The 14,001-nt window shown below is 43.9% G+C and overlaps 1 protein-coding gene across 3 annotated transcripts in view; it reads left to right on the top strand.

Moving 5' to 3' along the window:
• The first annotated feature begins 493 nt into the window (after nucleotides 1-493).
• The window catches only part of ARHGAP21 (Rho GTPase activating protein 21), a 108,014-nt gene continuing 94,506 nt past the window's right edge, over nucleotides 494-14,001 (top strand). For 2 of the 3 annotated variants that reach the window (XM_081163122.1, XM_081163121.1), the window contains exon 1: nucleotides 494-1,075. In XM_081163122.1, the coding sequence (XP_081019248.1) occupies nucleotides 995-1,075 (81 nt within the window). In that variant the 5' untranslated portion in view covers nucleotides 494-994. The remainder of the gene's footprint in view (nucleotides 1,076-14,001) is intronic. The other variant, XM_081163123.1, reaches the window with a different exon arrangement.

Here is a 14,001-nt window from a genome sequence, read left to right as displayed (position 1 = left end):
CACCTCGATTTGTCCTGGAAAGCCCAAATGCCTGGGCTCTTTTCCTCCTTGGCGCCTCAGGTTGCTGGCTGGGCTCGACCGACTCAAACGCCTGCAAGTCGTATGCACACAAGGCAGACTTCCGTGTCACATGCATCGTAGGATCGGGCAGAAAAAAGTTCTGCAATTCCTGAGGCTTGTTTATAAGCGATCATCCGGTCCCCTTGACAGCATCCACTGGATCCTGTTTTCTCTCTCGGTGGCTGGAAGGAAAAACCGCCGCTGTAGGGAGGGGACAGGGATCTTTCGCCCTCCCGCCCCGCTTCGTTTTCCCGGCCAACTTTCTCCCTCTCTTCACTTTTCCTGTGTGTGTGTCTATACCGAGGAGGCGGAGGCGGCCAGCGCTTCCCTTCTCCTCCGCCCTCTCCTCCCTTGTGTCTGGGGCTTTGGATAGGAGGAAGAGGAAGATGACGAGCCAGTGCAATTAGCCTAACAAGGGGCGGGTGGCGGCGGCGGCAGCAGCAGGAGGCGCGGCGGCGGCGGCGGCTTTTTCCTGGGCCACTGACACATCTTCCTCTTCTCCTCGCCGGGGCGATGAAGGGGGACTTTTCGGAGTTAGGCTGGAAAAGTCCTGCGGGATCTTCTCCTCCCGCCTTCCTCGCAGCTCCCTGAAAAGTGGGAGGAATCCCTTTCCTCCCTCCCTCCCTCTCCAAAGACCCCACCGTGGAGACGGGGCTTGGCTGGGATCTGTGTACACATTCCTCTTTTTTTGTTGCCGTTCCCCCACCAAGAGGCGGATATATCTATACTTCTATATGGTTGGTGGTGTTTTTTTTTTTGCTCGTCTTAAAAGGGAGAGGCTCTGCTCTCTTCGGTGCATGTGGAAACTGTTCCCCGCTCTTCTTTTCTCCGCGCTCCCCATAGATATTTTTTAAATTTTATTTTGATGCGTCGTCCCCCCTCCAATGTGGACTCCGGCGGATCTGTGCTTCCTTTGTAATTGGGAAATGAAATAATGGCGACCCGTCGGGCAGCGGGGCCACCCGGGGGAGATGGAGACACCCAGCCGCCCGAAGTCGCCAGGAGCAGCAGCCAGGTAGGCAGGGGGCGAAGAAGGAGAAGCCGAGGGGGGGAAGCAAGGGCGGGTCCCGAGTCCGGCCCGAGCGGCGTTGGCTGGGTCGGGGGGGCGGCGGAGGGAGAGGCGAGAGGGGGCGAGCGAGCGAGCGCTGCTCCCGTGTTTATGAGCTGGAGCAGCCAGCCAGGGGCGGTAGCCGCCGCGCGCGGGGAATGGCTTGGATTGGAGCGGCTTTAATGGCCGCCCCATCCCTGTTGCCTGCCTGCCTCCCTCTTCCCTTCCTGCCCGCCCGTCCCGGAGTTGCCGGGAGTTGGACGCCAGGAGTTGGCGGCCGCCCCCGACCCTCGAGCGAGGGTAGCAGGGAAGGGGGCGGGAAAAAGAGAAAGTTTGGCGTTGCCGCCTCTCCCCTCTTCCCTCACAATGTTTAGGGTGGGATTTGTTCCCGCGTCTTCCATCGCCCCCAACCTGGCCGTGGTGTGAAGAGAAAGAAGCCCTCTTTTCTTCCTTTCTCTTCCTTTCTCTCCCCCCCCCCACAGCCCGTCCCCATTTACGACTTTGGGGAGTCTCCCTCGCCGCACCTCCTCACTGAAAAGACTCTTGTTTTCCATAGAGAGCCAATTGCTCGAGATCTTTGAAAAATCCCTTTGGAAACAACAGCCCTTAATCTTTCCCTACTTCTCTCCCCCCCTTCCCTTTGTCCCATTGATCTGAGGGGGGGGGGTGAGGGCGGCGCAGTCTTCGTGTGTATGCATATATGTGTGTGTGTATTTTAAGACCCTGAATGACACTCTTCCATTTCCCCCTCCTGGTGTGTGTGTACATATTTCGCTTTTACAGGCCAGCTCCAGCAGATTCCAGTGTGTAGGGGCTTTATAGACAGTGTTCCTCTTCTCTCTGCTCCCCTGTCCAGAGTTGTTCCTGGGATATTCCTATGTGCATCTTTAATTTGGAAAGTTGTATATTTTTAATGCCTTAACGGTGGCACTGCACGTTCGAGACTAATAGCGTGTCCTTAGAAAGGCCCCTGTTTCAACCCTTCATCCCAGGCTCCATATTAATAGTACTAATAGCATTAAATCTCCGCCAGCGCTGTGTTTGTTCTGCACTACACATCAAAGGTGACTCCTCTTATTCAAATTTTTATGAGGGTTTCCAATGGACTGAGGCATGCTGGAGTATCGTGCTGTGTCTGTGTTTATATGGAGCATATGGTATGTGAAAGTTTCATGCCCCATGCGTGTAAGTCCTTGTGAGGTGGAAGTGTCCTCTGTGTCATTTTCTTATGCTATATATACCCTTGCTTAATATATAAGTGAATTGTAGCTGCATTGCTGTCAATACCCTTTTTGAGAAATGGAATTTGGCACTTTTTAAAAATAGTGTTTATTTAAGAGGGGAGCCTTTAATCTACTGTTCTGTCCTTGGCTTACCCGAGTGCTTTGATATAACAGTGCCACGTGGTATTGTAAGATCAATCCTCTGTTAAGTGTGCCTTCTAATATATCTGTACAGTTGGATAAGTTCTGAGTAGAAAAACTTGGTGGAGAACTGTAACAGGTTATTGTTTGTGGCTTAGCATTCAGTGATCTTTGCAAATGATAGCAAGAGATAGATTATACCCCTCTCCCCTAATCATTCGTGTGTGTGTGTGTGTGTGAGAGAGAGAGAGAGAGAGAGCGAGAGCGCGAGGGAGAGAGAACATTAAAGCAGAGCAGTGAATGAAGAGAAACAGCTACGATTGATAATTATTTCTCAGTAGTTCGTGCACTGTATAGAAGATGTGGGAGCCTGGGCTCTCTGAGACCATTCCTATAATCTGCCTATCATTAGCATGGTAAACCATAATGAATCCCTTCGAGCTGAGGCATATAAAATAGGTAAGATGATACCTTTTCATTGAACCAGCTCCTGTTTATGAGTGTATACAAGCGGTACAGTTCATAGAGACACATTAGGTTGTTGAGAGCAGTATGGCTGTCTTTCCACCTTGGCAGAGTTTTTATATCCTAAATAAAGATTGCATTTCATTAACAAAAACAGCATTTCCTGTTCTGTGTACCTCATTCTATGGCACCAATAGAGCAGTACACCTTTCTACCAAACTCGGTTGGAGCTGGACCCTCACAGTGGAGCTGGCTGTTTAGTTGGTTCTTCAAAATGAGCAATTCCAAGGTGGACTTACTGGACCTTTTATTTTCATTTGGGGGGGGGATATCAGTTTTAATGCAGCTTTCTTTAGCAGTACCTCAGTTTAAAACTGGAATCACTTACTGTAGGGTAGGTTTAACCGGAGAACACCGGGAATGGTGTATAGTTTTCAACAGATATGGACACTTCTTTCAGTGTTTTTATGGTCAAGTTTAACATGGTGTTTGAATTGATCTTTGAGGTCATATTTTATGGCATAAGTGACAGTTTTTGGAACACAGTTTGGATGAATGAACCTTAGCACCTCTGTACGCTGAATAGTCACGACATTTACAGAGTAGGCATACAATATACTTCTGTCAAATGACAACTCTACTTGAATATTTTCTTATTTAAGTAAAATTTAATGATGCAGAGCAGGCATCATGCTTTCTGGTGGCCAGACATAGGCTTGCACACTACTCCTTCCCTTCCCCTTTCTCTTTGGGGTTAATGCTAACTATGGTTAAGCATTGTGCCTGAACCTCCATAAATCTGGTTACTGTTAACCATAGTTTGAAACTAGCTTCTAATTCTTGTTTCAGTCCCTTAATTTAGAGGTCAACTGCTTTTGCTGGTTCTGTCATGTAATAACTAAACCACTGGTAATACTAACCGAAATAGGAAGAGTGGAAAATTTCTGGCGAAGGATGCCTGTGAGCCAAAGGGGGGGTGCTCTTGATTGCCCCGCCATGGTTTGGTGATTAGGCATCATGATGCGTGAACTAGTCCAGTGCTGACAATAATACATTTTGGCAAATACTATAGTTTGCTGCTGTTGCATCTCAGAGTTTCTTGTTAAATATGAGAACAGAAGACAGGTATATCGTGTACATCTGCTTTTCACTATACTGTATGCCACTTTCGAGTTTATATGCACTTGTCCATGTTCCTCTCTGCGCAGGGCAAGGGATCTCCTCTTCATCTTGTTTCATCCCACAGTGAGTGGGAGAAAGGAAAAAGGACCAAGTCTGAGGCCTTCTGAAATTTCTTCTAACAAATTTCCCAGGAACAGTGAACCAGACAGACTTAAAAGTGGGAGTCTGAATACACTGTCCTTCTTTGCAGGGCATGCTAAGCCAAACCAATTTAAGCAAGACCATGCAAACATGCAGACTCCTAGAGAGGAGCTTGCAGCCACTTCCACCATCCCCATTCTTTTTAGCCGTTGTGCTGTGCCAAGCCACAATTTGCTTGAGTGTGTGTTGTCCAAACTGGGACACATGATTAAACTCACCCCTCAGTAAGCACAAGCTGTAGCTAAGGACTTAGTTTTGCATGCACAGTGTCCACAAGGGCCAAGAAGGAGCAGAGTGGCTACAAGCTCCTCTGAGAGGCCATACATTGTGTGGTCTCACTAAGGTAAGGTTTGGCTGAGTGTGTAGTGCAAACCAGCTCACTCTTTCCTCATGGGTGCCTTTCACATGTTCCTACTTCACAGATAGGAGCATGGCTTTGTCTGGCATGGTGTGAGTGTTTTTTTCTGGAAAGCTGAGGAGAATTCTGGGATATCCTCACATTTTATCATTGGATGTTACATTTGTATGTGTATGAATCAGATGTGAAAACAATCTAGAACAACTTCAGAACAATCCCACATACTGTGCAATGTTTTGGCGTTATATAATGCAATTCCATTCACAATGTGGTAATCTCTAACATACTATGGAGCAACAGATGGAGTTTCATTTATGAATATAATTAGCCATGCAGTCGAAAGTATATGGATAACTACTATAATGTATGTGTTATACTTGTCTTTAAACTCAGTTTCATGGCTTTATTGCTGGTGATGTGATGACAGGAGACATTAATAGTCTTTAAAAATGGATGCTGTGACTCATTCAAACTCAGGAGGTGTTTACATTAAATTCTTAATTGCAGGAGGACTAATTAGTACTGAAACTATTCATATACCAACTTCAGAACCATTTCATTTCTGTGCGGCTCACTATTCATGCAGACCTAATTGGTCTTGGTTTTCCATCCCCTCCCATCCCAAACACTACTGAGTGATGGAGAGTTAATCCATATCTCTTCTTCCACAATACAGCTGAGATAAAATTCTAGCCATATACCTGCACCTTGGCTGGTGGAATTGATTAGTTCTCTTACTGCTGGGCTTTTTTGGGGGGTGGGGCAGGGAGGAGGACTCCCTTGGGAACTGCTGTTGGATAGTGTAGAATGTTTTTTCAAATGTTGACTGATTCACATGGCTACTTTTGCGGTGGTGGTGGTGTGGTGCTAACACATCATGTGATAAAAATCACAAGTTGTCTGGACCTTAGGAATGCATGTTGTTGGTTTTTAAATGCACATCCTCTGAAACTAGGAGTTTGGAAATGCAAATTGATTCTTTGCAGGTTTATTCAGAAGCAAGTCCCATTGACTTCAGTGGGATGTATTCATGAGTTAATGCATGTAGGACTGCAAACTTTCATACAGGGCTAGTGTCTTTGTTTGAATGCACCCTCTGTAACATTTTTCAGAAAATAATGATAGGCAAGTCTTGTTTTCTGTTTAGCTGCCTGCATAAATGAAATAATGTGTTGTCTGAAGAATGGGATGAAGATGGGTTGGAACTCAACAACAGAAGTTTCCAGTCATTGTCTGAAACTTCCTGTAACATGTTGGTAATTAGTTGCTCCTGGGGGCGATCATCTATAATGGTAGATTGTGTGGCTGTAACGGTATTGAGTTCAGCTGCATTTCAGACATTGTGGTCCAACTTGGACAGTTGTGTTGGATCACTCATGTGCTTCCTCCTCTTCTCCTTTGGCTGCAAAGAGCAGATCAGAAGCACCCACTTCTAAACTAGTCCGTTTCTCTGGGTTCATGTGTAACAAGGTGCTCTAGGACACGGGTGGCGTTGTGATCTAAACCACAGAGCTATTCGGGCTTGCTGGTCAGAAGGTTGGCAGTTCGAATCCACACAACAGAGTGAGCTCCTGTTGCTCTGTCCCAGCTCCTGCCAACCTAGCAGTTCGAAAGCACACCAGTGCAAGTAGATATATAGGTACCGCTGTGGCGGGAAGGTAAACGGCGTTCCTGTGCGCTCTGGTTTCTGTCACGGTGTTCCTTTGTGCCAGAAGCGGTTAAGTCCTGCTGGCCACATGACCCGGAAAACTCCCTGTGGACAAACTCTGGCTCCCTCAGCCTGAAAGTGAAATGAGCACCGCAACCCCATATTCGCCTTTGACTGGACTTAACCGTCCAGGGTTCCTTTACCTTTTTACCTTCTAGTTAGTTTAGAAGTGGAAGCAAAAGTTTTCAGAATCCTTGAGGCCACCACAGAGGAGGGAGAGGGAAAGGAGGTGGTAGGAAGATGAAAGCTTGATCTTTGGATATGCTATGCTAAATATTAGTTCAGTGTTAGATTCAAAAAGGCCTATTCTTGTGATAAATGGCTCTTTCTTGGTTTCATTTTCCTAGTTGCAAAATTAGACTGTGTACTTTGTACATATTCAGTAATATGCTACTACTGTAGGATCTTACATTAAAATATATAATACTAATACAGTATCTAAAATTATGTAGTATTTATGCATGCGAGCTGTTTACGTAGACAGGTGTGTCCAAGGACTGTCACAATGACTATCAGGAGAAAAGTAGCTTGTCGTGAAAGGGCTTCATAGCACTTATGTGACACTGAAATAGCACCTTGGCAATGGGGGAAGGACCACTGAGCTTTCTGTATGTTTACCTCTCGTCAATCTTTCCCTCAGACTCGACACTAATCTAGTAAATGGAATTGCTATGTCACTTCAGGTCAGCCTGCTGCATGGGGGACCCTTAGTGCTCATTTTGGACACTGACAAGGATTTCCTTTGAGAATGGAGAATCTGTGTTGCCAGCTAAGTTTTCATTTGCATTTAAATACTGTACTGCTGTGATATTAGTGAGTTTCAATGTGCATTTATTTGTATATTTCTGTATAGCAACTATGTGGAAATTAAATGGTGCTTTGGCAAAAGATGCCAGTTTTAAAAACTGCTAGCATTACTTTCTCAAAAAAAAGTGACAATTGCCATCTTTTATCAGTTTCTTTTTAAAAATAAATATCATTTTATTTACAAAGAATAATATAGAAAAATGCAAGTATAAATTGCCCCTTCCTATAAAAAACCCCCAAGAGTAAACAAAATACTTAAGTAACTAAACCAGTGTTAAAACTTTGATTTTTTTCATGTTTACTTTGTCCTTTCCTATTAAAAAAAAAAAGATAAATGGATGTTATCACTTGACTAGAATTCCCCTCCGGAATATGTTTGCATGTAGTTTGGATTATTCATAAACTTTGTGTGCCATAATTTTCTCATGTTCTTCTCCAAAGCTGACAATTTATTCTGTGTTTACCTTTTCAATAGTGATATTTTGCACTTAGAAGAAGCTGTAGCAAATTATGTACACAAATGCAGCTACTCTAAAATAACAGTTTTAAATGTTTGTTGCTGTGGAGAGTTTGCTTACTTGGACATTTTCCTAAGTACGGTAGTTACTGAAAGTATAAGCTAGAAATAGGAGAGTATATGCATAACACTCCAAAGGATTTATGCTGTATATATCATGGGGACAGGGACCATTTGGTCCTCAGATGTTATCACTATCCAGCATGCATCAGCCTCAGCCCATCAAGGTCCATGATTGAGGATACTGTAATGGGAAATGTAGTCCAGCAACATTTGTAGGACCACATCCCTGACTTAGAACGCTGTATACAAAATTGACTTCTTTCCTAATGTCAGCAAAGGTCTTGACTTGCTAAGTACACTGAGCAAATACCTCTGGGACTTCATATCAAACCATCAATTTCAGTTGGAATATTTTCTTTTGAGCTGATTTAACCCCAGGCAAGCCAGTGGAACTAAACAGGCGGAAATCCTGGCAGGATTTGAGGTAAAGCAGCAATGCTATCAGGACATTTTAGTGATTATAAGTGGTTTAATACCTTATTCTCTTCCCCACCCCTTATGTTACTCTGTGCTCACTTTGTTTCTTGATCACGCTGGGAAACACTTGATACTAATTAAAACTACAAGCTGTTTTAGACTCTGTGAAACAGAGCAACATAAAAAAAAAACAATTATGTATTGGCCAGTGACCTTCATCTATCATGAAAATTGCTAGCAATTTTGTACATTCAACAAAAGCCTTGTATACTTCTGTTCAAAGCGCAATTACATCTTGAGCACTTCAGGGATAGAACCATCTCCCAACTCTTGCAGAAATGTTTCTCTGCTTAAAAACAGTCTACTAAGGAGATTCTCTTACATATTTCAATGGATGAATGGCTATTCTGACTCTAGCTATTGTTAGTGTTGGAACACCCGGAGGTTATCAGAACCACACCCGTATCATATCAGGCTGTGAAGAGGCCCTTTCACCTTCAACATAAAGAGTACTGTGATGACTCAAATGTATTTGCACTAGAATAGATAAAATACAGTACCCACGAGTCAGCAAGAGGCTTACTCAAGATGTGGACTTTCATTCCTTGAGTTGGATCATACGTCTAGGAGCTCCTTAGTATAGTTTAAGGTTACTTTTGCATGCCTTTATTCCAAATGGGCCTAATCATAGGCTCAATCATGGACTCAGTCCTATTTGTTTAATAACTTCCTACCCAATGAATTATGTAGGGGCAATGTTGAACAATTTTGCAATTAAAAACCTCAATAAAGATCCAGTACAGAATAGAATATAATCTTCTAGAGGCCAGGCAGTGTCAGAAGTATTGCACAGACACACCTTGTTAAATGCCATGTCTTAAGTTGCTGGTCTTTCACAAGTAGCCTGTGAATGAAATGGCAGAATTAGCCCCAACAGCTACTGGATAGATAGGAGATTTAAACTTTCCAGAGTGACTGTGTCCCTTTTCCTTGACTGCTGTAGGCAGTGGTGGAGCTTCCTTGCTCACACCAGTGACTTCAGTTGTGTGGAGGAATCATTCTGTTATTATAGTCATTATTTTCTCCCTGCTAGGGAATATTCAATTTGCAGTAGATGCAAGAGGCAAATCCAGTACTGCGGTGAGTAAACCACTTTGGACAATAAGTCCTGCACAGTATCTGAATCTTGCTAGCTGTCCCAAGTTTACATCCTTTAATATAATAGTATTGCTTCTTATTTCTTTATTCTGTTTTCCCAGCCACTGTTGCTTGTGACAGTAAATGATATACCAGTTCTAACTACAAGTACTCAAGGAACTATGCCTCTAGAACCTAAACCAAATAATATTTTCATTTGTGGTTAAAACATTACCTATGTGATCTTACCGTTAGTTTGAAAGGGAGGAATTGTGCAATGACTTTAAATAGTTTCAGTAATAAGTCTTCCAAAAACCAAGTAAAAGTCTTGGCTCTACTTCTAAACTAGCGTTGCATTGTACATTCCTCACTTGGATTTGCTGAAAGAGGGCTGTACCCCTGTGGTGCTGATTATATTTCTGGATTGCAGGTTTCAAGTAGATCTTGGCAAATTAAAGGTTGCAGCGGAGGTCTGTGCATGTTTACTCAGAAGTAAGTCCTACTGGGTTTAGTGGGACATATTCTCAAGGAAATGTACATAGGAGTGCAGCCCTAGTGCATGCTCATTTATTTAAGACCTCATGAAAGGTGGTTGATATGCAAGAGAATGGCAAAGGGTCTTAGTTTAGTTTGTACTTCCAATCAGATGGAGTCTTTGAGTGGTGCATTTACTCCTTGATAATTTTTGCATTGTTTTGGTCAAGGGATTATACGGTAATATAAGTCTGTACACATTTTGATATTAAAGGACAATTCGCTAGCTTAATTAGTTAAGTATTGCCTAATGTATAATCGCCTAATGTATATATCAAGCTCTTCTGGAGCCTGATTTGTGGGATGTTGGCATGCTGGTTGAAGTATCACATCCTCCTTCCTATGTTTTAAAGAGAAGCAGTGATGCACCCACTGATAAAATCATCTTTAGACAGGGATGAGCTAGCCAGCTTTAGGGCTGTTTTTGAGTCTTTCACTGTCTTAGAGAAGGAAGTTGAACATATGGTGGTCGAGTAACTGCAGAATAACTCCACTTCTGGATAACACTTTTCTAGAACCCATTTCAGTCAGACCCTAGTAGATCTGCATCTGGAATCTGATGGAGAAAATTCTTCATCCTGATAATTTGGATTTCTTAACTGTGCAAATTGATTCAACCCCCACCTTGAATATCTAAGAGAACCGATGGGTCTGGCTCTTGAGTAGTTCTCTTGGCATGTACTCCAGCGAGCCTTCACTGACGGATAGTTTGGACCATTGGGGATTGATTGTATTCTGCAAGGTGTGTGTGTATATCTATATCTATACATCATCAGGGCTGTTTAGCATCAGTCTGAAGCAACTGGGACAGAAGATCTGGACTGGAGCCTTGTTGTAGGGTGTTTTCACTGTACTAATGACTCTCAACTCTACATTGTGTTATCAAAGCATTCGGGGACATTCTCTGTTCTGAATTATTGTCTCATGACTGTGCTTGATAGGCTGAAATCAAACAAGCTGCAATAGAGTCTGCAGAAGACAGAGGTAATTGCAGTGCTCCCCCCAAATTCCGACTGTGAAAAGTTAAATATAAGCCACACTTTTTTCGAAATTCCGACTGTGAAAAGTTAAAGTGCGGCTTAAACCTTACAAAGATTGACTTTTATGATATCGCTCCCTTCATGTCCCGCCTGCACCTTATATTTGGGCCAATACGGTGATAACAAAATGTCCAAAGACCATAGCTCTTTGTTAATGACTAGATAGACAGGTGCTAGGAATGAAATTGTCACGTGTTAAACAGGCTTGATTCAGACCTTGGGTTGTATCCAGCTAAATAATTATGCATGTGGAACAACTACCAGGAGCGCAATAGATTTCTCCCTTCCTATGTGGCACCTCCCCCAATGTGCTCTGGGGTTTTCCACAATTTTTCTGGAGCAGTTTCAGGGTCAATATGGGAAGAGGAGAGGGAGAGGAAGTTTTGTTGTGCTCTTGGAAGCTGTTCCATGTTAGCAGTCTTGGGGGTCTCCATCACATGTGTTTCAGAAAATTTGGATTGACTCTCTGTTTTGGAAGTTAACTTCCCATGTCAGAAAGAAATGAATTACAAAAATATTCCATATGCTGGTGGCATTCACCATAGCCTTCTGATCTATGACAGCTATGGTACTTTCTGCTTTGCCAACAGCAGAGAGTTAATCAGAATTCCTGATCTGGTTCCAGAGCTCCTGTAGCTGATCCTCTCTTGGGTATGTTAGCATGCAGATAGCTTTTGTTGCATTTATTGCTGCTGTAATTTTGTGCTTTTTTTACATTTTGCCTGTCTTTCCCTCCTTCATACATACATTCAAGATTTGATTTATATTTTTGTGGTGCTCAGGAAAATGCTTTTGCATTAACTTTCATGTGGACATGCTAATGCTTAGATGGAAGTTATCTGCAGTAAAGAGTGTTTGTCCAACATCTTAGCTAAATGCGGCAAGTAGATATTGTATTCTCTCTCTCTCTCTCTCTCTTTCTTTCTTTCTTTCTTTCTTTCCAAGATTTTTATCCAGCTCTTCATCCAGTCTCCATAGTAGTTTACAATGATTAACAGAACAATAATGTTAAAAACATAATAGAACTGAAAATGGCAGCGACCAAAACATTACACTGAGCGGTTAATTCCCAAAGGACATAACTAAAACAGCAGAGTTTTTACTTGTTTGCAGAAAGTAGAGAAGAAACTGTTCAAATTTTCCAGGGAGACTTATTAATTTGGGGGGCAGCTTCAAAAGAGGCCCTGTACCTGGTTGGGAGTTAATAGGTGAACTGTACAAATTCACATGGCGTACTGTAACCTGAATTTATGATCAGAGACGTAAGAAAAATTGGTTGGCTGGCATTTACTGTTTTATACAGAGCCTGAGTGATACACTGTGGACTGTATCCAGCAAAGTAGTTCCATTAGGACAAGGATTCCCATTTGCACAGCAGCACTTTTGTTTGGTCTCCTCTCCCCATACACCTGTGCATACTCTGTTCAAGGGCTTGGTGGAACTCCCAGAACAGATAGGAGGAATGTGTGGAGAGAGGAAAGGGAGGAAGAATTCTGTTGCACAGACAAGAATTCGTATGCTCATGGAACTACCGTATTTTGCGCCCCATAAGACGCTCTGGCCCCTAAGACGCACCTAGTTTTTTGGGGGGGAAATAAAGAAAAAAAATTTATTTCCCCCCCCCCCCAGGTGCGGGGCTGGAAGAACCAGGTCGGGGAACAGTGGGAAGGCACGCTCTGCCTCCCCGCTGTCCCCCGAGCTTGTGGGGCTGGCGATGGGGAGAAGTGCACCAGTCCCGGGAGGGCAGGAAGCTCTGTGCCGCCATCCCGAGCGGGGCGGGACTTAGCGCCCCGATCGGGATGGGGCGTAGACCTGCCTGCAGTCCCGGGACGGCAGGCAGCTCTGTGCCGCCATCCCGAGCGGGGCGGGACTTTGCGCCCCGCTCGGGATGGCGGCGTAGACCTGCCTGCAGTCCCGCGACGGCAGGCAGCTCTGTGCCGCCATCCCGAGCGGGGCGGGACTTAGCGCCCCGCTCGGGATGGCGGCGTAGACCTGCCTGCAGTCCCGCGATGGCAGGCAGCTCTGTGCCGCCATCCCAAGCCCCCTCGCTCTCCAGGCTTCAGCGAAAGCCTGCATTCGCCCCATAAGACGCAGGCACATTTCCCCTTCATTTTTGGAGGGGAAAAAGTGCGTCTTATGGGGCGAAAAATACGGTACTTCATTGGATACTGCCTCCTGACTATATTTCTAGAATCTTTCTGTGATGGGTATCTGCACGTGGGAAGACAAACAAATGTGAATATAGAATTGGGAGTCATGATTTTGCCAGCACACTTCTGTAGGCAAAACATTGACTCCCAATTCCACATTTACATTAAAGGATTGCACTCCAAAGGACTGCTGCTCCTGCCTGGGGTTTTTTATAAGTCCTGCAAACACAGGTGTGAGTAGGTGGTAGTGGCATGAAACATGTTTTAAGCAAGTAACTTCTGCCATCAGAATGTATGGTTTAAAATGAGCAGCAGATTCAGGAAAGGACAGATGAGAGGAAGATCACGTTGCTCCATAACATGTAGCCTGATGTTTGCAGCCTAAGTTTTATATAAATCCCAGCAAGGAAAAGTAATGGTTGGGATCCAGCTTTACTTAGTTGCCCATTAGTTTCCCATTGAAATGAATGTGGAAATCCAGCCATCGTTATGTGAAGTCCCACTGAGTTCAATGGAATTCAGCTTAATCTGGATCCAAACCAGTATTGACAGATAGTGGAGCAGTGCCGTCCTTGTCTGGAAACTTGTGTTTATACAGTAGGGTTGGACTCAGGTTTTGCCGGCTGCAATTCTGAAGAAAACAAGCGCTAGCCACTATTATGTGGAAATTGTACCAGTATTGGTGTTTGAAATGTAAATATTTTGGAGTTCAGAAAAAGCTTGTTTAAGTGTGGACATGCCTTGAAGCTGCACATTGGCAGAGTGATGACACTGTCTAGATTTTCATTACCCTTTGTGCAAAGGTAATGTATGTACTGTACTTCTGTTTCTACTGAACTGTACGAGATACCTTTGTGGCAGTCTTCTCATATAAAGAAACAACTAAGGAGTTAGGAAAGCCTATTGTGGTGGTGGATTCTCCTGAATTCCAGCAAAAGTACATATAGACCTTATATTTTGTGTCCCTTTGGTGTAGTGGTTAGAGTCTTGGATTAGAGTCTTGGTTAGAG

The sequence above is a fragment of the Podarcis bocagei genome (genome assembly GCF_964188305.1).
Source record: "Podarcis bocagei genome assembly, chromosome: 12".
Lineage (NCBI taxonomy): Eukaryota > Metazoa > Chordata > Lepidosauria > Squamata > Lacertidae > Podarcis > Podarcis bocagei.
Note: the sequence above shows the minus strand (reverse complement) of the source record. Positions and strands in the feature narration are given on the sequence as shown.